The 26,821-nt window shown below is 41.9% G+C and overlaps 2 protein-coding genes across 4 annotated transcripts in view; one reads left to right on the top strand and one right to left on the bottom strand.

Moving 5' to 3' along the window:
* C5H12orf56 (chromosome 5 C12orf56 homolog) overlaps window positions 1-4,259 on the bottom strand; it is an 80,086-nt gene extending 75,827 nt beyond the window's left edge. The window contains exon 1 of the mRNA XM_019960887.2: window positions 3,847-4,259. Coding sequence (XP_019816446.2) covers window positions 3,847-4,098 — 252 coding nt within the window. The 5' untranslated portion in view covers window positions 4,099-4,259. The remainder of the gene's footprint in view (window positions 1-3,846) is intronic.
* The window catches only part of XPOT (exportin for tRNA), a 168,274-nt gene that overhangs the window by 107,532 nt on the left and 33,921 nt on the right, over window positions 1-26,821 (top strand). For 2 of the 3 annotated variants that reach the window (XM_070789360.1, XM_070789358.1), the window contains one exon: window positions 23,178-23,311. In XM_070789360.1, coding sequence (XP_070645461.1) covers window positions 23,252-23,311 — 60 coding nt within the window. In that variant the 5' untranslated portion in view covers window positions 23,178-23,251. Of the gene's footprint in view, window positions 1-20,149; window positions 20,452-23,177; window positions 23,312-26,821 lie in introns of those variants that run through there. The other variant, XM_019960885.2, reaches the window with a different exon arrangement.

The following is a 26,821-nucleotide window of genomic DNA, read 5'->3' as shown; positions in this document are numbered from 1 at the left end:
TGTGAAGAAGTGACTCATTTGAAAAGACCCTGATGCTGGGAAAGATTGAAGGCGGGATTAGAAGGGGACAACAGAGGATGAGACGGTTGGAAGGCATCACCGACTCAATGGACATGAGTTTGAGCAAGCTCCAGGAGTTGGCGATGGACAGGAAGACCTGATGTGCTGCAGTCCATGGGGTCCCAAGGAGTCAGCGACTGAGCGACTGAACTGAACTGAGAGATCCCTTCAAGAAAACTGGAGATATCAAGGGAACATTTCATGCAAGGATTAGCACAATAAAGGACAGAAACTGTAAGGACCTTACAGAAGCAGAAGAGATTAAGAAGTGTCAAGAATACACGGAAGAACTACACAAGAAAGGTCTTAATGACACAGATAACCACCATGGTCGTTGAGATGGTCAGTGGTCATATTTGGAAAACTCAGTGGTCATTCACTTAGGGCCAGACATCCTAGAGTGTGAAGTCAAGTAAGCTTTAGGAAGCATTACTACAAACAAAGCTAGTGGAGGTGATGGAATTCCAGCTGAGCTATTAAAAAAATCCTTAAAATGATGCTCTTAAAATGCTGCACTCAGTAGGTCAGCAAATTTAATACAAGCCACTGAACTATAATAATAACTATAATAAAAACTCAGCAAAAGAGACTGTCAAGGCATTTGTGCCTGGCATGACTGTACTTATTACTCACTGAAATAATATTTTTTAAACAATTACCCATTTTAAAACATCATAAGAGAAAACACTTCTGTATTGATTTCCTATTGTTATTGTAACACATTTTCATAAACTTGGTGGTATTAAATAACACAAACTTATTTTCATAATGGTTCTGGGGTCAGAAGTCTGAAATGGGTCTCACTGATCTAAAATGGGTATCAGCAAGACTGCATTCTTTCTGGAGGCTCTAGGGAAAAACATGTTTCTGTGCCTTTATCAGCTTTTAGAGGCTGTCCACATTCCTTGGTTTGTGGCCCCCTTCCAACTTCAAAACCAGTCTTTCTTATAGTGCATCACTCTGCTGCTGACTCTTCTTCTGCTTCCCTTTTCCAATTTTAAGGATGTAGTGATTACATTTACCTTATGCATATAATCCAAGATAATCTCCCAATTTTAAGGTCAGCTGGTTAGCATATGTGTGCAGTTGCTCAATTGTGTCCAACTCATTGTGACCCCATGAACTGTAACCTGTCAGGGTCCTCTGTTCATAGAAGTTTCCAGGCAAGAATATAAGGTTGCCAGTTCCTTTTCCAGGGGATCTTCCTGACTCAGGGATCGAACCCACGTCTCCATCTCCTGTACTAGCAGGCAGATTCTTTACCACTGCATCACCTGGGAAGCTCTGCCACTGTAATTCCCCTTTGTTGTATAATATAATAGAGGAAGTAATATAAAATAGAAACAGGTTCTGGAGATATCTTTGGGGAGCCATTATTCTGCCTTCCACAGCTTTAACCAGAGTTAAACTATATTGTGTAAGATGGACATTCATTGTACCGACAGGGATTTCCCTGGTGGTCCAGTGGTTAAGAACCCGTCTTTCACTGCAGGGGATGTGGGTTCAATCCCTGGTCAGCAAACTAAGATCCCACATGTTGTGGGGTAACAGCCTGCATGCCTCAACAGCAGAGCCCTCATGCTCTGGAGCCCACACCCCGAAACTTGAACAGTCCCACATGCCACAACAAAGACCCAACATAGCAAAAAAAAAAAAAAAAATTCTATCAACAATGCTGAAATCTTGAGACTTGTTCAGTACCTTTATAGACATTACACACTCTCCTATATGCCAGAAAGGCAAACTTTGTACATCAAGCATGATCAGGTATGCCTTTCTGTAGTATTCTTGGCTGGGGAGACCTAGGGAGCTTTACTGTACTTTGCAGATTCTAACAGCTTAAAAAGAAAGCTATATGACACCTATTGACATGTGTATACTGTCTCTTCAGGGAGAGAGTAACAATATCCTAAAATCATTACTCCCAAAGAATACATGTTTACACTGCAGACACTAGAAAAAAAGTTGAACATTTAATGTTTTCTAAAACATTTGGTCAGAAATTTAAATCTTTTAAAATTTTAGTTCAAGAGAATGCAAATAGTAGCAGTGAGGAAAAGGTAGTTTTACTTCCAACTTTTGCTCAGATTAAGGCAGGAGATAGATAAGCCCCAGGCTGAACAGCTGGAGTTCATCCCCTATGGACAGATACTCCAAAATAGCAGAATGAAAGAGAAGTTAAGCCCTGCCCAGATTAAAGAGACCACATATTTATCAATCTTGAGGATAAGGAGACCTTCTTGACTATATATGTGCAGAAAGGCTTCTTAGAGGTCTAAAGGGAGGGGGCACCACCCCATATCACATATAAAGTGATATCAACCTATGGATCGGCCTCTTTGCTAGAATCCATCTTGGCTAAGGGATGCATGCACACACATGGAAAGACCTTGATGCATACCAAATATGGACTCAACCAGGCAAAGCAAGATGATTGGCCAGAGGAAACCTGGAAGAAATGCCCCATTAAAGCGATTCAAACTACCACAAGGGCGCAACTCTCTGAGACCACCTGTGTGTCTATCCACAGTACCCTTTTTCTCCTAATAAATGCTTTACTTGTTTCACTACTTTCTGTCTCTATGTGGAAATTCATTTCTACACAGCTGACAGGCAAGGGCCTTGTCACTGACCACTGGTCCCTGATGTTCTAGTCTAGGATTCAGTGCTGTCACTTCGGTGGCTGACTTCAATCTCTGGCCAGGAATCCTGCTTCAATCCCCTGCAGGCTGAGGCCACCTGAGATCAAAATGAAGCAAAGAAATCAGCATAGCGCTATCAGCCCACGGAGGTATTTTAAGTAGAAAAAGCTTTCACTTTTTTCATTTGATTTCATTATTTTCTTACAGACATGTTCCAAAGAAGTTATGATTTTCTTGACCCCATCAAGGCTTGCTAGCTTCTCCCCTGGGAGACACAGAGAGTCAAGTGAGGGAAAGAAACAGGAGGCTAGACACCTGTCCCCAGTGGAAAAAGGAAGAACACACCCGGAGAGCAACTCAGACAAAGGGAGCCAAGGGGGGAAAAACAGTAATTGGAGAGGAGACTGCTTCCAAGCTGTTGCTGGTTTATAAGGTAAATCTATTGCTGGATGAAAGGGATACAGTAGCAGCAACTAAAAACTGAGACAGACTGTATCTCCTTCAAGGCTCCTGCTCTAATGACTCTCCTTCCAGGAAGTTTTCCCAGCATGGCCTGAGCCTGGATTGGATGAAATACCTGCCAGAGATTGCCATGCGTCCCATACAAATCTTATCAATGCATGCACTTATTCATTCATTCACTTACTCATATTGAGTACCTAACATAGTCTAAGCCCTAAAGATAAAAAATAAACAAACAAGGCATATTCGCACTTCTCACATGGCATTTATTTGCATTGGTTTTGGTTTTCAGTCTTTCCCACAGAATCTTCTAGGAAGGCCCCCTGTTTCAGTTTCTCATCCTCAGAGTCTAGCACAGTGCTTGGCCTACTGTGGGTGCTTAATTAACGAAAGAACGACCTTAAAGCGTACTTCTGGTAGGAGACTATGTTCTCAAATCTGTCGTCCTATTTGAGGGGACAGGGATGACCGGTACACAAAATAAGAATGGGAAAAGCATCTTTATTCGGAATGCATACAGCAATCCAGTTTTCCTATGTGGCTACTAGTAGAAAAGTATATGTTAGAGAGAACAAGAGTCCCGGGCAGGGTGGGGAAGCTCCTCCTCCTCCTCCTTCCCGCGTGTAACAGGGATTGGGGAGCCCAAGAAAGGGGTTCTCGCGAGCCCGTCTGCGCGCCTCACCAGGTCAATGGCTACGATGTCCCGCAGCGCCACGACTCGTCGGATGGACTTGGGCGGGTTCTCAGTCAGGTAGATGAGCCGGTCAGTGAGCACCACGTACTTTAAGGTGTGTTTCTCCGAGTCAGATACCACGATGCACTGCTCATAGGCGCGGACGGCGTCGTAGACCTCGGGCGGCAGATGCCTCCGCAGGAAGGCGTCCAGGCGGCTATTCTTGCGCGCTGGGAAGCCGCAGCGCGCGGGGCTGGCCATGCAGGGCGCCCGCGGCCCCGCCGAGTGCCGGGGTCGGCGGAGGCCTCTGTCCGACCCCGCCTCCGCGCCGCCCGCGGTGGAACCCGCGCGCGCCACAAAGCCGCCGAACCGCGCGGCCGCCTCCCCGGGCGCTGGTGGCCGGGCCCCAGGCTTCGGAGCTCCCGCGTCTGGTCCCCTGGACCAGCACCCGCCCCCCGCTCCCAACACACCAACACACACCAACACACACACACACACACACACACACACACACACACACACCCGCGTCTGGCCCCGCCCCCCAATCTTGGTCTCAGTCCCCGACAACAATGGGCAGGGCAAGACGCTGGTCCTTCTGGGCTCGCTGCCAAGCATCCTGGGGCCCTCTGCTCACCCCGGCCCCTTTCCTTCCCCTAGCCTAGCTGTTGCGGAGCAAGCATCGAGGCCACCGGTTTGGTCTGGTTTTCTATTACAAACTTGAACAAGATGAAATTTACCGATTTATTTTTAAATAAAACAATCCTAGAGCTCTATTAAGATCAACCACCCAGATTTAGCACTTGATTATAAGATTGCTTGGCATAGCTCTCTAATTTTTCACGAGTAGAGACTTAGCTCTTCTTTCTGCAGCTACATAAAAGCTCTCTGACAAAAGAGCCTGTTATAAATTGTTTTTTGCACACCCAAGTCTACCTAATGGATATGCTTCTGTTCCCAGTGCCCAGGACAACGCCCCGTAGGCAGTCGGAGCTCAATCTGTGTAGGATGAATGAACGGGTGAAGCCTGCGTATCTAAAAAATTGAAAGTTAGAGGCCGAGAAATGCTGAACATGCAGCCTTGAGGCTTCAGAGTAGTAACAAGTACTATTTACTTTTTACAGACCAGGAATCAGTTCAGTCCAATTGCTCAGTCGTGTCCAACTGTTTGCGACCCCATGAATCGCAGCACACCAGGCCTCCCTGTCCATCACCAACTCCCGAAGTTCACTCAAACACGTCCATCTAGTCGGTGATGCCATTCAGCCATCTCATCCTCTATCGTCCCCTTCTCCTCCTGCCCCAATCCCTCCCAGCATCAGAGTCTTTTCCAATGAGTCAACTCTTCACATGAGGTGGCCAAAGTATTAGAGTTTCAGCTTCAGCATCAGTCCTTCCAAAGAACACCCAGGACTGATCTCCTTTAGAATGGACTGGTTGGATGTCCTTACAGTCCAAGGGACTCTCAAGAGGCTTCTCCAACACCACAGTTCAAAAACATCAATTCTTCAGCACTCAGCTTTCTTCACAGTCCAACTCTCACATCCATACATGACTACTGGAAACACCATAGCCTTAACTAGACGGACCTTTGTTGGCAAAGTAATGTCTCTGCTTTTGAATATGCTATCTAGGTTGGTCATAACTTTCCTTCCAAGGAGTAAGCATCTTTTAATTTCATGGCTGCACTCATCATCTGCAGTGATTTTGGAGCCCCCAAAAATAAAGTCTGACACTGTTTCCACCATTTCCCCATCTATTTCCCATGAAGTGATGGGACCAGATGCCATGATCTTAGTTTTGTGAATGTTGAGCTGTAAGCCAACTTTTTCACTCTCCTCTTTCACTTTCATCAAGAGGCTTTTTAGTTCCTCTTCACTTTCTGCCATAAGTGTAGTGTCATCTGCGTATCTGAGGTTATTGATATTTCTCCTGGCAATCTTGATTCCAGCTCGTGCTTCTTCCAGCCCGTTTCTCATGATGTACTCTGCATATAAGTTAAATAAGCAGGGTGATAATATACAGCCTTGACGTACTCCTTTTCCTATTTGGAACCAGTCTGTTGTTCGATGTCCAGTTCTAACTGTTGCTTCCTGACCTGCATACAGATTTCTCAAGAGGCAAGTCAGGTGGTCTGGTATTCCCATCTCTTTCAGAATTTTCCACAGTTTATTATGATCCACACAGTCAAAGGCTTTGGCATAGTCAATAAAGCATAAGCAGATGTTTTTCTGGAACTCTCTTGCTTTTTCCATGATCCAGCAGATGTTGGCAATTTGATCTCTGGTTCCTCTGCCTTTTCTAAAACCAGCTTGAACATCAGGAAGTTCACGGTTCACATATTGCTGAAGCCTGGCTTGGAGAATTTTGAGCATTACTTTACTAGTGTGTGAGATGAGTGCAATTGTGCAGTAGTTTGAGCATTCTTTGGCATCGCCTTTCTTTGGGATTGGAATGAAAACTGAACTTTTCCAGTCCTGTGGCCACTGCTGAGTTTTCCAAATTTGCTGGCATATTGAGTGCAGCAGTTCCACAGCATCATCTTTCAGGATTTGGAGTAGCTCAACTGGAATTCCATTACCTCCACTAGCTTTGTTTGTAGTGATGCTTTCTAAGGCCCACTTGACTTCACATTCCAGGATGTCTGGCTCTGGGTGAGTGATCACACCATCGTGATTATCTTGGTCGTGAAGATCTTTTTTGTACAGTTCTTCTGTGTATTCTTGCCACATCTTCTTAATATCTTCTGCTTTTGTTAGGTCCATACCATTTCTGTCCTTTATCGAGCCCATCTTTGCATGAAATGTCCCCTTGGTATCTCTAATTTTCTTGAAGAGGTCTCTAGTCTTTCCCATTCATTTGTTTTCCTCTATTTCTTTGCATTGATCACTGAGGAAGGCTTTCTTATCTCTCCTTGCTATTCTTTGGAACTCTGCATTCAGATGCTTATATTGTTACTTTTCTCCTTTGCTTTTCACTTCTCTTCTTTTCACAGCTGTTTGTAAGGCTTCCCCAGACATCCATTTTGCTTTCTTGCATTTCTTTTCCACGGGGATGGTCTTGATCCCTGTCTCCTGTACAATGTCACGAACCTCCGTCCATAGTTCATCAGGTACTCTATCAGATCTAGTCCCTTAAATCTATTTCTCACTTCCACTGTATAATCATAAGGGATCTAATTTAGGTCATACCTGAATGATCTGGTGGTTTTCCCTACCTTCTTCAATTTAAGTCTGAATTTGGCAATAAGGAGTTCATGATCTGAGCTACAGTCAGCAACCAGTCTTGCTTTTGCTGACTGTATAGAGCTTCTCCATCTTTGGCTGCAAAAAATATAATCAATCTGATTTCGGTGTTGACCATCTGGTGATGTCCATGTGTAGAGTCTTCTCTTGTGTTGTCGGAAGACCAGGAATAACATTGTAAATTAGGTTAACGAGATTAGAACACAGCAACAGAAACTTATCTCCAGTAACCCTAGGTGAGAACTTTCGTTTTAAATTCAAATCCTTGAAAAGTCATTCTCTCTCCCTTCCGATTTACCCAGAGATCCAGAGACAATGCAAACAGTATATGTATATTTTGTTTAATTTGTTCCAGTTACCTGCAACCCAGTATTGAATTATGTATTCTTTATTGCATTTTACATTTTCATTCTCCTCACATTTTACTATTGCATACTGTATGTTGTAAGCAATTTCAAATCCTTTGTGGAAGCAGTATAAATAAATTAAAACATAAACATAGTGTAGACTAAATTGCTACAAACTGAGGGAACTGAGGAAAAATGTTTAGATGTAGCTAAAGAAGTCTGAGAAACTCAATAGCAGCAAAGGAATAGAAACAATATTTCTCTTTTGGAAAGACTGTATTTGGTGAGTAAGGAGAGAAGTGCCACCTGCTGACAAAATCTTAAATGACCTAGCATTTGAAGTTTTCTTAGGATCTGATCATACATCTGACTCTTCATATTCATACCTGGATGAAAAGGGAGCCCCAGGGTCATGGCTATTTCCTCTGAAGTAAGGATTATTCCCATCTAACCCATTCTGAAATTCGTTGCCTCAAACCAAGAGAAGGAAAGGCCCTTCATGTTTGCCAAAGACTCATACCTCAGGAGAGTGTTTGAGAGGGAAATGGCTACTGCAGAGTTGGAATGGGAGGCCCAAGTGGGGAACAGGCCTCAGTCCAGACTGCTGTCTCATGTGTCATGGGCTCCCTGTTTCATAGCCACTTCCCAGGACTAAGAAACAGAATGACTGGATCAGGACCAGAAAAGAAAGCATATCTGATACATCTGCCACGAAGCCCACCATAAACAAGTTTCTGGTGAAAAGGGTACTAGGCTTAACAAATGTGAAGATGATGCACACAAAGAAGGGAATTTTACAAAGAGTCTGGTGGTTAAGGTGACCTCAGTTAACTTTTTAATTGTGTATCATGGTTTCCAGGCACTCATTGTTCTGTACTGTTGCCAAGGTAACAGCAAAGTTCAGATCACAGGAAAGGGCTTTAATATAGGAGAAAGATCCCTGGATTTGGAGTCAGGAGAACTGGATTAGAGCACTAATCCTGTTGCTTAGTATCTGAGATTTTTGAAAAGTCACTTCACCTTTTCAGCTTCATTTCACCATCTGTGTAATGAAACTACTACTAAACATATGCCCTGCTAACTAGAGAGTTGGTGGGAGGACCAAAGGCAGTGACTTATGAATTATGAAAGGACTACAGACATGAAAATTGTCTGTATTCCCTTATCTTTTGGTAAGCTTTATGAGAACAGTTAACATAAATATAGGCCTCTCAGGTGGCTCAGTGGTAAAGAATCCTTCTGCCAAGCAGGAGGTGCAGATTTGACCCCTGGGTCGGGAAGATCCCCTAGAGAAGGAAGTGGCAACTTACTCCAATATTCTTGCCTGGAAAATCTTATTGACAGAGGAACCTGGCGGGCTCCAGCCTATGGTGTCACAAAAGAGTCAGAAACAATTTAGTGAATAAACAACAACAACATAAATACACCCTACACAGGCATTTGCTCCTTATCTTCTAAATCCAACCAAACTCAGGAAGCATTTGGTACAGATCCTGTACAAGATCCCTGGGAGGAGGGAACGGCAACCCATTCCAGTATACTTGCCTGGAGAATTCCATGGACAGAGAGCCTGGTGAGTTACAGTTCATAGGGTTGCAAACAGTTGGACATGACTTAGTGTCTTTGTGACCCCATGGACTATAGCTCGCCAGGCTTTCCTGTCCATCACCAACTCCTGGAGCTTGCTCAAATTCACGTCCATCCAGTTGATGACTCCATCCACCATCTTATCCTGTATCGTCCCCTTCTCCTCCTGCCTTCAATCTTTCCCAGCATCAGGATCTTTTCCAGTGAGTCAGTTCTTCACATCAGGTGGCCAAATATTGGAGTTTCAACTTCAGTATCAGTCCTTCCAATGAATATTCAGGACTGATTTCCTTTAGGATGGACTGGTTGGATCTCCTTGCAGTCCAAGGGACGCTCAAAAGTCTTCTCCAACACCACTGTTCAAAAGCATCAATTCTTCACCACTCAGTTTTCTTTATAGTCCAACTCTCACATCTATACATGATTACTGGAAAAACCATAGCTTTGACTAGATGGACCTTTGTTGGCCAAGTAATGTCTCTGATTTTTAATATGCTGTCTAGGTTGGATAGACATCTGGATAGAGCCAGATGACCTGGGTTCAAATTCCAGCTCTCACTCAGTAGTTAAAAAAATCACCTTGGACAACTTTTTTATTTGGCTGTGTTGCACAGCATGCAGGAACCTAATTCCCCAACCAGGGATCAAACCTGGGCCCTTGGCAGTGAGAGTGAGGATTCTTATCCACTGAATGCCAGGGAATTCCTGGACAGCTTACTTTAAATGCTCAGTGCCTCAGTTTCCTGATCTGAAATGGGTAATAGTACCAACCCACAGGGTTATTATGAGGATTAGCAATGTTTCTGAGTACTTAGAACAGGTACTTGGAACAGAGTGAACACTACATAAGTCTTTTAAAAATAAATTGAACCAGTATGTGATTTTCTGGTACATATGTAGTCATTCAGTTCCCCTTATACAAAGTAGTAATATCAAATTCTTCTTTGTTGGGTGATAGCCTAACAAGTGGGCTTTAGGAAGCATCACTACAAATAAAGCTAGTGGAGGTGATGGAATTCCAGTTGAGCTATTTCAAATCCTGAAAGATGATGCTGTGAAAGTGCTTCACTCAATATGCCAGCAAATTTGGAAAACTCAGCAGTGGCCACAGGACCGGAAAAGGTCAGTTTTCATTCCAAATCCCAAAGAAAGACAATGCCAAAGAATGCTCAAACTACAGCACAATTACACTCATCGCACATGCTAGTAAAGTAATACTCAAAGTTCTCCAAGCCAGGCTTCAACAGTACGTGAACCATGAACTGCCAGATGTTCAAACTAGATTTAGAAAAGGCAGAGGAACCACAGATCGAATTTCCAGCATCCACTGGATTGTCAAAAAAGCAAGAGAGTTCCAGAAAAATACCTACTTCTGCTTTATTGACTAAGCCAAAGCCTTTGACTGGGAGGACCACAACAAACTCTGGAAAATTCTTAGAGATGGGAATACCAGAACACCTGACCTACCCCTTGAGAAATCTGTATACAAGTCAGGAAGCAACAGTTAGAACTGGACATGGAACAACAGGCTGTTTCCAAACAGGGAAAGGAGAAAATCAAGGCTGTATGTTGTCACCTGCTTATTTAACTTATATGCAGAGTACATCATGAGAAATGCTGGGCTGGATGAAGTACAAGCTAGAATCAAGATTGCCAGGAGAAATATCAATATCCTCAGATATGCAGATGACACCACCCTTATGGCAGAAAGTGAAGAAGAACTAAAGAGCCTCTTGATGAAAGTGAAAGAGGAGAATGAAAAAGTTGGCTTAAAGCTCAACATTCAGAAAACGAAGATCATGGCATCTGGTCCCATCACTTCATGGCAAATAGATGGGGAAACTGTGGAAACAGTGACAGACTTTATTTTTGGGGGCTCCAAAATCACTGCAGATGGTGACTGCAGCCATGAAAGTAAAAGACGCTTACTCCTTGGAAGAAAAGTTATGACCAACCTAGACAGCATATTAAAAAGCAGAGACATTATCACAAAGGTTCATCTAGTCAAGGCTATGGTTTTTCCAGTAGTCATGTATGGATGTGAGAGTTGGACTATAAAGAAAACTGAGCAGCAAAGAATTGATGCTTTTGAACTGTGGTGTTAGAGAAGACTTCTTGAGAGTTCCTTGAACTGTAAAGAGATCCAACCAGCCTATCTTAAAGGAAATCAGTCCTGAATATTCATTGGAAGGACTGATGCTGAAACTGAAACTCCAGTAGTTTGGCCACCTGATGCGAAGAATTAACTCATTTGAAAAGACCCTGATGCTGGGAAAGATTGAAGGCAGGAGGAGAAGGGGACGACAGAATATGAGATGGTTGGATGGCATCATCAACTCTATGAACATGAGTTTGAGTGAACTCTGGGAGTTAGCGATGGACTGGGAAGCCTGGCATGCTACAGTCCATGGAGTCACAAAGATCGGACACGACTGAGCGACTGAACTGAACTAAGCCTAACTTTTTACATTTTAGATTACAGCTCAAGAGAAAAATATAATCTACATACACAAACATACAAACAAAAGAATGGAATTTTTACCTTTTCTTTTTTTAGTTGCATTTTTGGTGGAGAAGTGAGCAGTGGGCCACAGGTCATAAGAACCTTGTAAGGATTTCAAACTAGAAGTACCCTTCAATGGGTGTTAGGATCTCAAGTGTTCGTACCTCTCAAGCTGAAAATAAGGACAGACAGTATGTAAAGAGAGATACTTGAAGTCTGCAATAGGTAAATAAAAGCTGAATTTTTCAAATGTCTGAATTAGGAATCCCTTGGTATTTCTACTTAGTATTAACAGATACTGACCATTTAAATTATCTACAACATTTAGCAATCAACTGAAATATGGAGGAGACATGTCATTATAATGAAGTCTAAGGAACCATACAAAGCAGATTAAAACAAACATTTCTTTTACTAAATAATGCCCCAGTGCTCTGTTCTGCCTCAGGCTTCCTGCTTCACACTCACTTCCTATAAAACAAACCAATAATTGAACTGCTGCTGCTGCTAAGTCGCTTCAGTCATGTCCGACTCTGTGCGACCCCATAGACGGCAGCCCACCAGGCTCCACCATCCCTGGGATTCTCCAGGCAAGAACACTGGAGTGGGTTGTCATTTCCTTTTCCAATGCATGAAAGTGAAAAGTGAAAGCGAAGTCAATCAGTCGTGTCCGACTCCTAGCGACCCCATGGACTGCAGCCCACCAGGCCCCTCTGTACATGGGATTTTCCAGGCAAGAGTACTGGAGTGGGTTGCCATTGCCTTCTCCGAATAATTGAACTAGAACCCAATAAAGACAGCTCACCTGACCTATTTTCCAACTTCTTTCTCTGCCAGGAAGCCCATTACGAATGACCTTTGGCAACAATGGCGCTAGGCTTAATAAGCACTGAGATGAAGAAAATTTGACACAGAACTCAGTGTTTATCAGCTCACATTATATTATTTCGGGTTCAATTCAATACATGTCACAAATACTTACTGAGAAGTTGTTATCCACAAACAGAATCAGAAAGAACTTATTATCAGTCTTCAAGAATTGACTACTAGGTGAGTAAGACAACCATACAAATTTAATACAAAACAAAAATATATTAATGACATGAGAGGTATGAAAAAAAAAAAGGCACATCAAAGAAAGGATTGAATAAACCTGGTTGTGGAAATGTGGTCACTTCATGAGAGAGACAGCATTCAATAAATTCTCAAAGTCAATGAAACTATTCCTTTTTTCCCTTTTATTACAGTCAGTTTTTAAAAATGTTTTTTAAGAATGTACTACATATTCACGGTGGGAAAAAAATTGTTTTAATCCAAAACGGTACAAGAAAGATAACAGAAATCACCTGTGGTCTTACCACCTAAAGATAACTTTCAAGTAATGGATAAGTTTCCTTCAGTAAATCCAGCAGAGAAGCTTTGAAAGCCTAATGTCAGACAGAGGAAATCAGGAACAGAAAGGACAGATGTGATAGCGCTACACTGAAACTGAACTGGGTCATTGAACGTGAAAGCAAAAAAGTGATCCCAAGAGCGCTGAGTTGTGCTGAGGAGCTGGATGCATTGGCAGAAATCAGATGTATTTTGTGGGGAAGGTCTCGGCTTTGGTTTCCGGATGTGTTAGACTTCGTGTACGGGTTGAGATGTGTAGCTGTCTTGTAACACAAGTTGAGAGTACAAAATCATAGAGCCAGAAGTAGAGAAGGGGAGATCTTCATAGAAATGAGTGCTGAAGATGTGGAAATAATTACTGAGAGCAAGGACAGAAAACAGAAAGCCACGTAGCTAAGAAGGCAGCCTTGGGGAAGACGTGGTAAGAGAATAAAAGTAGGAGGCGTCATCAGAAAAATGAAATAGAAGAGTTTGAGGATAACGCAGTGTCAAAGTCAAGAGGACATAATTTCAAGGAGAAAGGAAATAGTCAAAAGAAAAGTTGAAGTAAATGAGTAAAAATGGTAACAGATCAGATCAGATCAGATCAGTCGCTCAGTCGTGTCCAACTCTTTGCAACCCCATGAATCGCAGCACGCCAGGCCTCCCTGTCCATCACCAACTCCTGGAGTTCACTCAGACTCACATCCATCGAGTCAGTGATGCCATCCAGCCATCTCATCCTCTGTCGTCCCCTTCTCCTCTTGCCCCCAATCCCTCCCAGCATCAGAGTCTTTTCCAATGAGTCAACTCTTCGCATGAGGTGGCCAAAGTACTAGAGTTTCAGCTTTAGCATCATTCCTTCCAAAGAAATCCAAAGGGCTGATCTCCTTCAGAATGGACTGGTTGGATCTCCTTGCAGTTCAAGGGACTCAAAGTCTTCTCCAACACCACAGTTCAAAAGCATCAATTCTTTGGCGCTCAGTTTTCTTCACAGTCCAACTCTCACATCCATACATGACCACTGGAAAAACCATAGCCTTGACTAGACGGACCTTTGTTGGCAAAGTAATGTCTCTGCTTTTCAATATGCTATCTAGGTTGGTCATAACTTTCCTTCCAAGGAGTAAGCATCTTTTAATTTCATGGCTGCACTCACCATCTGCAGTGATTCTGGAGCCCCCAAAAATAAAGTCTGACACTGTTTTCCTATCTATTTCCCATGAAGTGATGGGACTGGATGCCATGATCTTCGTTTTCTGAATGTTGAGCTTTAAGCCAACTTTTTCACTCTCCTCTTTGACTTTCATCAAGAGGCTTTTTAGTTCCTCTTCACTTTCTGCCGTAAGGATGGTATCATCTGCATATCTGAGGTGATTGATAATTCTCCCGGCAATCTTGATTCCAGCTTGTGTTTCTTCCAGTCCAGTGTTTCTCATGATGTACTCTGCATATAAGTTAAATAAACAGGGTCACAGGGTTGGATAATTTTAAGTATCAGTAGAATGATTTGAGGATAGAAAATATATTACAAAAAGTGAGAGACTGGAGGATTAAGTGTAGGCAAAACTGTATGGTATCCTGAAGACAGGAAGCCTAGATTCAAGAATTTAGGGTTCTAATACAACATTTAGTAGCTATGCGACTTAGGTGTGTGCATGTGCTTAGTTGCTCAGTCACGTCTGACTCTTTGTGACCCTTTGGACTGTAGCCTGCCAGGCTCCTCTGTCCATGGGATTTTTCAGGCAGGAATACTGGAGTAGGTTCTCATTTCCTCCTCCAGAGGATCTGATCTTTCTGACCCAGGGATCAAACCTGAGTCTCCTGTGTCTCCTGCATTGCAGGTGGATTCTTCACTGGCTGAGCCATCACGAAAGCCCCATGTGACTTAGGATAAGTTATTTAAAATACATCCACCTTGGTTTCCTTAACTGTAAATTAAAAATTATGATGATCATGATGATGACAATGATATCTGCTCCATCCCTACAAGATAAGAGGAACAAATTAGAAAAGTTATATGGAGACATACTATAATCCATAATGCAATATATAAATGTTATCTACTATGCTTCTTTCAAGTACTCTGGCAATTGTAAGAAAAGGGAAATATGGGACAGAAACAATATGTTATTGTTATAAGAGAGGTGCCTCAGCATATTTATAGGAAGAACTAGTACAGTAGTTCTACAGTGTCATCATCCTTTAATGAACCTTCATTTGAGAGACAGGGGTTGGAAGCATAGACTCTAGAGTCAAGACTGTGAATCCCAGCTCTGCTACTTTCATTTGTTTCCATATCTATAAAATGGGCATAATGATAGTACTGTGTTGTGAGGATTAATGTCTAAACACTCAGAACAGTTTCTGGCACATAATAAATGCTCAAAAATGTTCAGTTCAGTTTCTCAGTTGTGTCAGACTCTTTGTGACCCCATGGACTGCAGCACACCAGGCCTCCATGTCCATCACCAACTCCTGGAGTTTACTCAAACTCATGTCCATAGAGTCGGTGATGCCATCCAACCATCTCATCTTCTGTCGTCCCCTTCTCCTCCTGCCTTCAATCTTTCCCAGCATCAGGGTCTTTTCAAATGAGTCAGTTATCCGTATCAGGTAGCCAAAATATTGGAGTTTCAAGTTCAACATCAGTCGTTCCAATGAACATTCAGGACTGATTTCCTTTAGGATGGACTAGTTGGATCTCTTTGCAATCCAAGGGACTCCCAATAGTCTTCTCCAACACCACAGTTCAAAAGCATCAATTCTTTGCTGCTCAGCTTTCTTTATAGTCCAACTCTCACATCCATACATGACCACTGGAAAAACCAAAGCCTTGACTAGGTGGACCCTTGTGATAAAGTAATGTCTCTGCTTTTTAATATGCTGTCTAGGTTGGTCATAACTTTTCTTCCAAGGAGTAAGCGTCTTTTACTTTCATGGCTGCAGTCACCATCTGCAGTGATTCTGGAGCCCCCAAAAATAAAGTCTGTCACTGTTTCCACGGTTTCCCTATCTTTTTGCCATGAAGTGATGGGACCAGATGCCATGATCTTCGTTTTCTGAATGTTGAGCTTTAAGCCAACTTTTTCACTCTCCTCTTTCACTTTCATCAAGAGGCTCTTTAGTTCTTCTTCACTTTCTGCCATAAGGGTGGTGTCATCTGCATCTGAGGATATTGATATTTCTCCCGGAAGTCTTTTGATTCCAGCTTGTGCTTCATTCAGCCCAGTGTTTCTCATGGTGTACTCTGCATATACGTTAAATAAACAGGTGACAACATACAGCTTTGATGTACTCCTTTTCCTATTTGGAACCACTCTGTTGTTCCACGTCCAGTTCTAACTGTTGCTTTTTGACCTGCATACAGAGTTCTCAAGAGGTAGGTCAGGTGTTCTGGTACTCCCATCTCTTTAAGAATTTTCCAGAGTTTGTTGTGATGCACACAAAGGCTTTGGCATAGTCAATAAAGCAGAAATAGATGTTTTTCTGGAACTCTTTTGCTTTTTCGATAATCCAACAGATGTTGGCAATTTGATCTGTGGTTCCTCTGCCTTTTCTAAATCCAGCTTGAACATCTGAAAGTTCATGGTTCACATGCTGTAGAAGCCTGGCTTGGAGAACTTTGAGCATTACTTTACTAGCGTGTGAGATGAGTGTAATTGTGCAGTAGTTTGAGCATTCTTTGGCATTGCTTTTCTTTGGGATTGGAATTAAAAATGATCTTTTCCAGTCCTGTGGCCCCTTTTGAGTATTCCAAATTTGCTGGCATATTGAGTGAAGCACTTTCACAGCATCATCTTTCAGGATTTGAAATAGCTCAACTGGAATTCCATCACCTCCACTCTGGTGGCTCAGACAGTAAAGCGCGTCTACCTACAATGTGGGAGACGGGGGTTCAATCCCTGGGTCGGGAAGATCTCCTGGAGAAGGAAATGGCAACCAACTCTAATACTCTTGCCTGGAAAATCCCATGGATGGAGGAACCTGGTAGGCTACAGTCCATGGGGTCGCAAAGAGTCAAACACGACTGAGCAACTTTACATCACTTCCTAAGGCCCACTTGACTTTGCATTCTAGGATGTCTGGTTCTAGGTGAGAGATCATACCATCGTGATTATCTGGGTCGTGAAGATCTTTTTTGTATAGTTCTTTGGTGTATTCTTGCCACCTCTTAATATCTTCTGCTTCTGTTAGGTCCATACCATTTCTGTCCTTTATTGTGCTCATCTTTGCATGAAATGTTCCCTTGGTATCTCAAATTTTCTTGAAGAGATCTCCAGTCTTTCCCATTCTGTTGTTTTCCTCTATTTCTTTGCATTGATCGCTGAGGAAGGCTTTCTTATCTCTCCTTGCTATTCTTTGGAACTCTGCATTCAAATGAAGAATCTTTCCTTTTCTCTTTTGCTTCTCTCCTTTTCACAGTTATTTGTAAGGCCTCCTCAGACAGCCATTTTGCTTTTTTGCATTTCTTTTTCTTGGGGATGGTCTTGATCCCTGTCTCCTGTACAATGTCATGAACTTCCATCCATAGTTCATCAGGCACTCTGTCTATCAGATCTAATCCCTTGAATCTATTTCTCACTTTCACTGTACAATCCTAAGGGATTTGATTTAGGTCATACCTGAATGGTCTAGTGGTTTTCCCTAGTTTCTTCAATTTAAGTCAGAATTTGGCAATAAGGAGTTCATGATCTGAGCCACAGTCAGCTCCTGGTCTTGTTTTTGCTGACTGTATAGAGCTTCACCATCTTTGGCTGCAAAGAATATAATCAATATGATTTTGGTGTTGACCAGCTGGTGTTGTCCATGTGTCCACGAGTCTTCTCGTGTTTTTGGAAAAGGGTGTTTCTATGCCCAGTGTGTTCTCTTGGCAAAACTCTATTAGCCTTTTCCCTGCTTCATTCTGTACTCCAAGGCCAAATTTGCCTGTTACTCCAGGTATCTCTTGACTTCCTACTTTTGCATTCCAGTCACCAATAATGAAAAGGACATCTTTTTGAGGTGTTAGTTCTAGAAAATCTTGTAGGTCTTCATAGAACCGTTCAATGTCAGCTTCTTCAGCGTTACTGGTCGGGGCATAGACTTGGATTACTGTGATATTGAATGGTTTGCCTTGGAAACGTTGAAAATGTTGGCAGTTAGTAAAAACATTGTCATATGCAAGCACATATGTCTAACTCTTTACAACCCCATGGACTATAGCCTGTGGACTCTAGGCTCCTCTGTTCATGGAATTCTCCAGGCAAGAATACTGGCATGGGTTGCCATTCTCTTCTCCAGGGGATCTTCGCAACCCAGGGATTGAACCTGGGTCTCCCACATTCTAGGCAGATTCTTTACCATCTGAGCCACCAGGGAAGCCCATATGCAAGCACACATACTTTAAAATAATGACTGTTCTTTTTCAATATTTTGATAACTGGCATCTTATATTAGTTTGAGATGAGAAACTGTCCATTCCTTTATAGGTGGGGGAACCAGAATATGGAATGGTCAAATTTCATATCCCTCTCAGATCTTCTTCTGGTGGAGTCCAAGTAGTTCCTTATTCGTTATGAAATAATGTGTCTACAAAATGGAAAGACTTTTACAGTCCTAGGCATTTGAACTACCATGAAGGGCCAGTGTTACTAGATAAACTGTAGATAAGGTATAGATATTAGATAAGCTGTAGATAAACTTCATGTGATAAAAATTTGACTATGAAGTATTCACAAAATGAGTTTACAAATGAAAAAGGCAAAGATAGTAGCAAGATAATAGACTGTGTTTTGAAGTTCTTTAGGATGACACAGTGGAATATACTGAACACAATATAGGCTTTGGAGCCACTTGGACCAGGATTAGTATTGAACGTCCATAGTCAGTAGTTGACCCACACAGCTAATGTAAGAATCCATGCAATGATTCACTTATTGAATTGTAACTACAGGGTGGCACCGGGATACACTGAAATAGAACAGGAATCCTAGCCTGACATTTTGAACAAGTAAATTATAAACGTGATGCAAAAATGACTCAAAATACTTTATATATGAAATGCCTGATGCAGTGTTTTGCACGGGGCAGGTAACGAAATAAATGTAGCTGTTATATGGTTCCATGAATTTTATTCTACTTTTCTGTCCATTCTCTTCTCCCAGGTTTTGTTTTTCACTGTTGTCCCACTGAGGGTAACCTAGTCTATATTCAGTACATACTTAACCATCAGTAATGAAACCTAAATACAGAGCACTTATTGTATGTCAAACATAAGGATTAACTCAATTCTCACAACAAGCCTTTGAGGTAGGTACTATTAGCATACACCGTTTTACTGATGAGTAAACAGGGGCATCCCAGGCGGCTGAGTGGTAAAGAATCCGCCTGCCAATGCAGGAGAGGCGGATTCTGTCCCTCGGCGGGGAAGATCCTCTGGAATATGGAATGGAAACCTACTCCAGTATTCTTGTCTGGAAAATCCCATGGACAGAGAAGGGTCCATGGGGGTGAAAAGAGTCGGACACTACTGAGCGAGAAAAGTCAAATCGTACTGAAGCACAGATAAGATTATGTAACGTGCCTGAAACTGAGGTTAACAATCAGTGAGCGGGGTAACGGGTGTGGGGCGAGCTGGGATCCAAATCTATGCAGCTTGAGCCTGTACTATCTCTATGCAGTATTTTAAACTAATCGGTGAATGAATAAACCAAGTAACAGTATCACACGAAGTAAACAGTATCTTTTCACGAATGACAAAAATACTGGTACGTTTAAACTGACAAAAAATTTTCAGTGCTCGTCGGGGGATGCTCACGCGGGGAACGTGTGGGATCATAAAAGAAAAATTAAACAACTGACTCACACGTGGTTTGGACCACGACACGCGGCTCTCCGGGACTCCGTTCTCTAACCTACCAACTACCTCCTTAAGTCTTTATGGAACATGCTAACCAAACCCGGCCCCGTTTGGGGGTGTGGAGGGGGTGGTTACGGATCTCCGCCCCGGCGCAGAAGGCACACCGGACTTCACGACCGGGAAATGTTCCGGCCGGACCCCCATCCCGGCATGCACCAGAGGTCCCGGCGACCACGCCTCCCGGCGAGCGCCCGGTGCGCGTGTGCGTACCGTCGCCCGGAAGCGTCGCCTGCACACTGCATGCTGGGAGTCGTAGGCTCCCGGTCCGGGCCCTCGGGCCGTCTTCAGCCCTGTCCATGAGGCTGCTGGCTTTGGTCCGCGCGGCACCGACGCGGGGAGCGCGCTTCGCGCTGACTCAGCGGCGACGGCCGTGGCGGCGTTAGCCGGCCCTCACGCTCTTATCCTTCCTGGGGCGCCAACCCCGCCCGCCAGCTTGCTAGCTTGCCTGCTCGGCGCCACGCAAGAAAAGGCGCCAGGAGACGCAGAGCTGCGAGAGGTGTGCGGCCCCGGCCAGCTCCGTCTCCAGCGTTAGCGCCGCGGCCGTGGCGGAGGACGACGGTGACGAGGACCAGGGCCGCTCTTCTCGCTCCCTGCTTGCGGCGCGGCTCCACTGACCGGCCCTCGGGAGTGCAGGCGGGCAGGCGGGATGGAGTGATAGGGAAGGTGATTCGGGGCTTGGGGCGGGACTCGGACCCAGGTCGGTCCACGCGAAGCTGCGGGAAAGTTGGCCGGGAGGACTGGCCCGGGAAGCCCCCATGCTGGAGAGAGGTGCGGGCCGGGGGCTCTCCATGGCGGTGCGTCCCGAGGCTGGGCTGCCTGGGTGGGGGTAGTATGAGCTGCGGCGGAGTGCGTCCCCAGTGCGTGGCCGCTCATTGCCCGGTGTTTCATCACTCCAGTTGCCACGAGGCTGCTTTTAGGGGAGGGATCCGGGGGAAGGAAAGGTGCAAGGCCGGCGGAGGAGGGCCCCCATCGCCTGTGGCTCCCACGTAGTAAAAGTGGCTTAAGCCCATTTGTAATAGTTGCAGCGTATCTCAGCAGTTTCAACTGCAGAGACCTCAAACTTGATCCCCACCCCCAACCCGTCCCAGGACAAAAAAGAAAAAAAGTATTATTTCTGTGCAGTAATTTGCCAGCACAGACACGCCATTTTTGCTCTTCCCTTCCTCACAATTCTGCAAGAGTAGAGAAATATGATGTTTCCTTGTAACCAGGAAAAAAAATTACTTTTTGAAAGTGCTAATTAGTTGTTACTGGGGGAAGTTACGTTTGATTAAAGCGACTTGTCAGCGTGATGGTAAAAGGCTGGAAAGATTCAGCCTTGGAACTGAAGAACAGTGTTCTGTAAGTGTAGTGGAATTTTTCCAGGTTGTTTTGATTCTTGATTTAATGGGTATCCATAGTAAAGTTAGGGCTTAATATTTTAAGTATTTTGCTTGCCTTCCCCCAGAACATTTCCTAGATGCGTGATTGAAGGGTTTATCATATTGTAACAAATGTTTAAGCCAGCACCTCTATACCATGTTAGATATGTGTTCATGCACAACCTTTTGCTAGAAAAATTGTCACTTTTTTGCACAGGTTACAACTTTTCAGGTTTTTTGCGTACATGTGGGTGATTTACCATTGCACATTATTATCCAAGTGCCTTCTCCGTGGGAGATTCTTTTCTACTGACAACTGTAACAAGTTCGTTTCCTTAGATTTTATTTGCAATGTTTTTTCCTTAGTACCGCTTGCTGTTTGCCTTGATAGAATCAAAGTGACCAAGTTTATGAAATTTTCCCTAAAGCCATGCCATATTCAAGAAATCTTTTACCGAATTTCTCGATCTGGGATTCATAGAAATTCAGATAGTCTTTTCTTTCTGTGTGTGCATTTTTCAGGGGAATTGGCATCAAATTTTTAACAATGCCTTTGTTTTTCCATCTGTTCAAAATGCCAGGTTTGTAGTGTGATACGATAAATCAAGAATGCTCCAAGTAGTTCCATTCTCCCATGTGCCTAGCTCTGAATTATGAATTGCAGGCCTACTATGTGCCAGTCATGCTTTACATACCTTGTCTCATTGAAGTCTTTACTGCTTTATGAGGCAGGTGCTCTTTTTTTCCTGTTTCACAGAAAGGGCTCTCTCAGTTTTTGTAGTTGTCCACATGGCCCCAGTTTGAAAATAAGGTTAGAGTGCCAATCCAAATCTTTGCAAATCCAAAATCTGTTATATTATGTCCTAGGAACATAGTGACAAATATTCAGTCACTCCTTCTGTTTAAGGTTAATGAGAGAAAAGTAGCAAGCAGACAGTGACAACCTATCAGCACTTGGAGGGGCATCTCATCCAGTTTGGGAAAGTTGAACAGTAGGGGTCAAAGAAGTGTTCTTGAAAGAGGTGACCTCTAAGCTGAGTTCTGAAGGACAAGCAGGGGTTAACCAAGTAAGGAGCAACGTGTGCAAAGATGAAAGGCAGACTACCACTTGTCTTGCGCGGTTAGAGTACAGAATGGTTACAGTCATTGAAAAGTGTTTGGATCTTAATCCTGAGGGCAGTAGGGAGTTACACTGCCTTGATGTAATCTGCAAGTATGACCTTAACTATAAGAGAAGGAGCTGAGCTTTCTTCTCCAAGGCTCTCAGAACACATCCTGATTTATCATTGATTTGGGCAGAACCAGGGGGAGACAGAAAAGCATGTTGTAGTAAGAATCTTTTAACCTGGATCCAATCCTGGCCTCACCATTCCCAAGAAAGGCTGTGGCCCCTTCCTCATCACCCCCTGCGCCCCCCACCCCCAGGTTCTTGCTTTTTAAGAGTATTAAGACCAGCCCTCCTTACCTCAGGTAGAGCTTGTTCTTTATTTCTGCAAATAAATGCACATTTTATCAGAAACCAAGTTGCCTTTGGGGCTGATCATGTTCTTACTTGAAAATGTTAGACTCTAAATTGTGAAAAAGTGCAGTGCTTTCCAGAGACTAAAAAAAGTTCTTAAATAAGAGCAGTCAGTGTTAAATCATCAGCAACATAATCTGAATTTGTATTTTTTTTTAACTTAATGTGGTTGCACAGTTGCACTTTATTGTAGATAATAACAATGGAAATTAGATGCTTCTATTTCAAGTAAAAATAATTACTTTCTATACTTTATTGATGATCTTGAAGAAAAGAAATTTGAGAACCTTAATGGCATACCTTAAAAATTACACATTAGTGGAGTATTTAGCAGACCCACTCTTCTGAGACAGGCTCCTATACTTGTAATTTGGATTGTTTCAAAGGAAGTTCTTTGAACTCTTATTAAATGTCTTTGTATAATGTTATCTGCTTGTAATGGTATTCAGGATAAGCATCTATTTTGCTTATCAAGTGTTTTTTTCTTTCAACTTTGTGTGTGTGTACAGATGTTTGCGGATTCTTCTGTGGAATTAGAGGGCACGCCTATTGTAATCAGAAAACTCCAAGTATAGCAGCAGGAATGGATGAACAGGCTCTCTTAGGTCTAAATCCAAATGCTGATTCAGACTTCAGACAAAGGGTAAGTCATGTCCACTTAATCATTTTTTAAATCATGTTACATAAACATTTTCATTAAAGGGCTTGAATCAAAAATACACATCTGATGAAGGTTTAATTTGGATGCAAATGAACAGAGAAACAAATCTGAGGTATTTCACTATATTCTGAATACGGAAACAGTGAATGATTGTGATTTATGTTCTCTGTAGTTGGCTTAACAATGGCATTAAAATCTCTTGTAATTTAAGGCAAGTCTTTATGTCACATCATTATAATTATTTGAAAGTTATGCAAAGTATTGTTCAAGGGACTTTGCCATAGTAGCAGGCGTATTATATATGATATTTTTCCATTGCTTGGTTTAGTCTAAACAAGTTGCTTAACCCTCATGTTAGTGGTAGTTAACATTCTTGTTGCTTCTATCAGGCAGACATGTAAATAAGCAGGTATTATATACCATGTCTCAGGTTACATAAAATGATTACATGACAAAAGAATCCATTATGAGGTACTGGGATATTTGGGTAAGTATAAACAGTTAAACATATTGTAGCATACACTTGTAATCATGGCTGAATGATAAAAGAAGAATCTAAAGAACAAACACGTAATTAAATTTTTTAAAGATGTGTGGGTGGTTTGAAGTATGAAGTAAATGAAGAGTCATTTTCTTTCTGCTCTCATAACAAAGGATATTTTTTTAATAAATGAGCTAAATGAAGTTAACAATTTACAAAATATAAAAAATTTTACAAAATATAAAAGTCAACAATTTTACAGAATTTTTTTAAATAGTAAAAAAAAAAACTGCAGGGATTTCCAGGATAGTACTGTGTACTTGTCTCTGCTGTTAAAAGAAGTAACCAGCCTTCCAGATGGAGGTAAATGACAAGAATTGAGATTTAAATAGCTAATTATAAGATACCTATCAAACCGGTTAGGACATGAAAAGTCATTAAAAGTCTATGTCTTGTGTATATGGACAAATATTTCTTTTCATCAGAGCTTTAGCTACCTACCTTCAAATCCTTAGTCATGAACATAGTTGAAGCATAATAAATCTGTACCTTTCGTTTAGCTTGGTGTTACATAGCTTTTGACTATTTGTTTAGTTATTAAATAAGCTTCTCTGTTATTTTTTATGTTCCTTTTTTGAAATCCTTTGTTTTATAATTAAATTCCACCATCAGAACTTTTTTTTTTTTAATGTGCCATGATTTTCTTTTTCAGAAAGTAAAACTAGTACATTGACAGTGGTTTTAATATTATAGAAGTTAGGCTTTTCAGCAATAAAAATGGGTTCTGTCAGTCATAGGCGTATGTTAGACATCCTGATCCAGGCCTAATTTGATACTCCATTAAGCCAACCCAAGTAATAATTAGAATGAAAAATAAGGAATTGTAAGGAAAAGTAAGTTCTGATAGTCCTGATGCTGAAATTGAGGAGTAGTAGGAACTTAATTCAGTTTTGTAATAAGATAAGTGACTACCAACCCTGATTCCCAGTTGTCTGTCTATAGTTCTCTGTTTTCTACCGGGGCACTAAGTAACTGAACTGACTCTGTTGCCACTTAGAGACAGTAGAGCATTAGAAAAGTATGAGATAGAAGAACTGGGCGATGAAAACTGACTTGTTCATCATTACTACAGTGTTGTTGTTTTTTTTTAAATGCTAGTATCACATGGATTCAGACTGCAAAGAATAGTTAAAACTGAAAAATTTCAAGTTATTATCACTTAAAAAAATAGAATTTCTGTCTTTGGCTTGAAACTTAGTGACAATTCTAGCAGCTGAATCACACCTCCCCCACCTGTTTTGGTAAGTGAACTATTAGATGGTAACACAGTCTGCAAGACTGACTTCAAACTTGGCCCCGCCCTGGCCCCTGAGATACTCCTAAAGGAAACTTGAGGCTTTATGGAATCAGTATTGTTAGACACCTGAACTAGATTTTTTTCTGCTGCTTGAGCTCCTATATTCTTAATTCTAAAGGCAGCCATTATTTACTCTTAAGATAGTATTTGGTGATCTTCATCTACTTGCTTCTTTTACCTATTCCTCTCTCAGTGGGAACAGCCATTGAGGCAGCATATAAAAACTCATTTCCTCATGCATACAATTGCATAACACAGGAAACCATCACCTAACTACACACACATCAATCACTCAGTCATGTCCAACTCTTTGCAGCCCCACGGACAGTAACATGCCAGGCTCCATGGTTCATGGAGTTTTCCAGGCAAGGATACTGGAGTGGGTTGCCATTTCAGTAGCTTTCCATTATTATTGCAGGTTTTAAAATATATGTATATTTATAAAATAAATAAATATTTATTTGGCTGCCTTGGGTCTAAGTTGTGGCAAGCAGAATCTTTTGTTGAGTTGTGTGAGATCTTTCATTGTGGCTCAAGGACTCTAACTTACTTTTTTTAACCTCTAACCCAGAAGAAAAAATAATTTAATATCGTGACCCAGTATATGTGTATGTATATGTATGTTTATACACATATGAATATATGACATGTACACACATAAGTAAAACAAGTCATACAAAATAATCGTTATTCTTGCTAGGTGCAGTGCACTCTTAATATCTCTATTCTGTTTCATTTTTTAAATTGCTGATCAAGACTGATAACATTGTTTTCACACTGATGAGGCACAAACCACATTTTAAAAAAATATATTGGCTAATTGAAATTAGGTTCCTCAACTCATTTCAAGGTATGTGCTTAATTGCTTCAGACTCATTTAGCAATGTTTCTAGAGATTATGTGTTATTTTCTTGACTGAGATATTTTTTGCAAGTTACTGAGGTTACTGTTTGTTGTTATATGTGAAACTGGCATCTGTCATTGATCTCCATTGCAGCATACAAATGGAAGAGTATGAGTCACCCCTATTTTCCCAGCAGTGGTAGATAGGCTATGGACTTGGTGCTGCATCTGTTCTAGAGGATACTTGCTCCTATAACAAAACCCAGAATTCATGAATACAGGGATGAGAAACGCATTTCCTAAAGCTTTGACTTTTTCAGTTATTTGGTACTTCCTAAAATTCATATCAGGCAGTTGAACTCTGATTTTAATCTCACCATTTAGGAAACTTACTGATGCAGTTGAAAAATGGAAATAATTCTCTTTTTCTGTCAAATGGTAGATCAAATGATAATACAGAATATGTTTCATCCTTTATAGTCACTTCGTTAATAGCACGTTTGCTATTAAATAGGAAAAGTATTCTTTATATCCCATTTTATAATTGCATGTACCTCAGGAGTATAGCACTTGACAGAGCACTGGAGTGTTTTCTCTTGATTCTTCTAATAACCCAGTGAGGTCTGCAGGGCATTTTTGTGTTGTTTCCTTTCCCATAAGGAAACAAGTTAGAAGTATCCAAGTGATGGAATTTGTTTTTTACTAAACCTTTTTCCTAAGAATAATCATTCAGTTGCACCTACTCAGAAGCCTGAATTCAATGTTTAGCTGTTATTTTTAGTCACTGTAGTTGGTTTGCTACTCTCAGTAA

Source organism: Bos indicus, chromosome 5 (genome assembly GCF_029378745.1).
Source record: "Bos indicus isolate NIAB-ARS_2022 breed Sahiwal x Tharparkar chromosome 5, NIAB-ARS_B.indTharparkar_mat_pri_1.0, whole genome shotgun sequence".
Classification (NCBI taxonomy): Eukaryota; Metazoa; Chordata; class Mammalia; order Artiodactyla; family Bovidae; genus Bos; species Bos indicus.
Note: the sequence above shows the minus strand (reverse complement) of the source record. Positions and strands in the feature narration are given on the sequence as shown.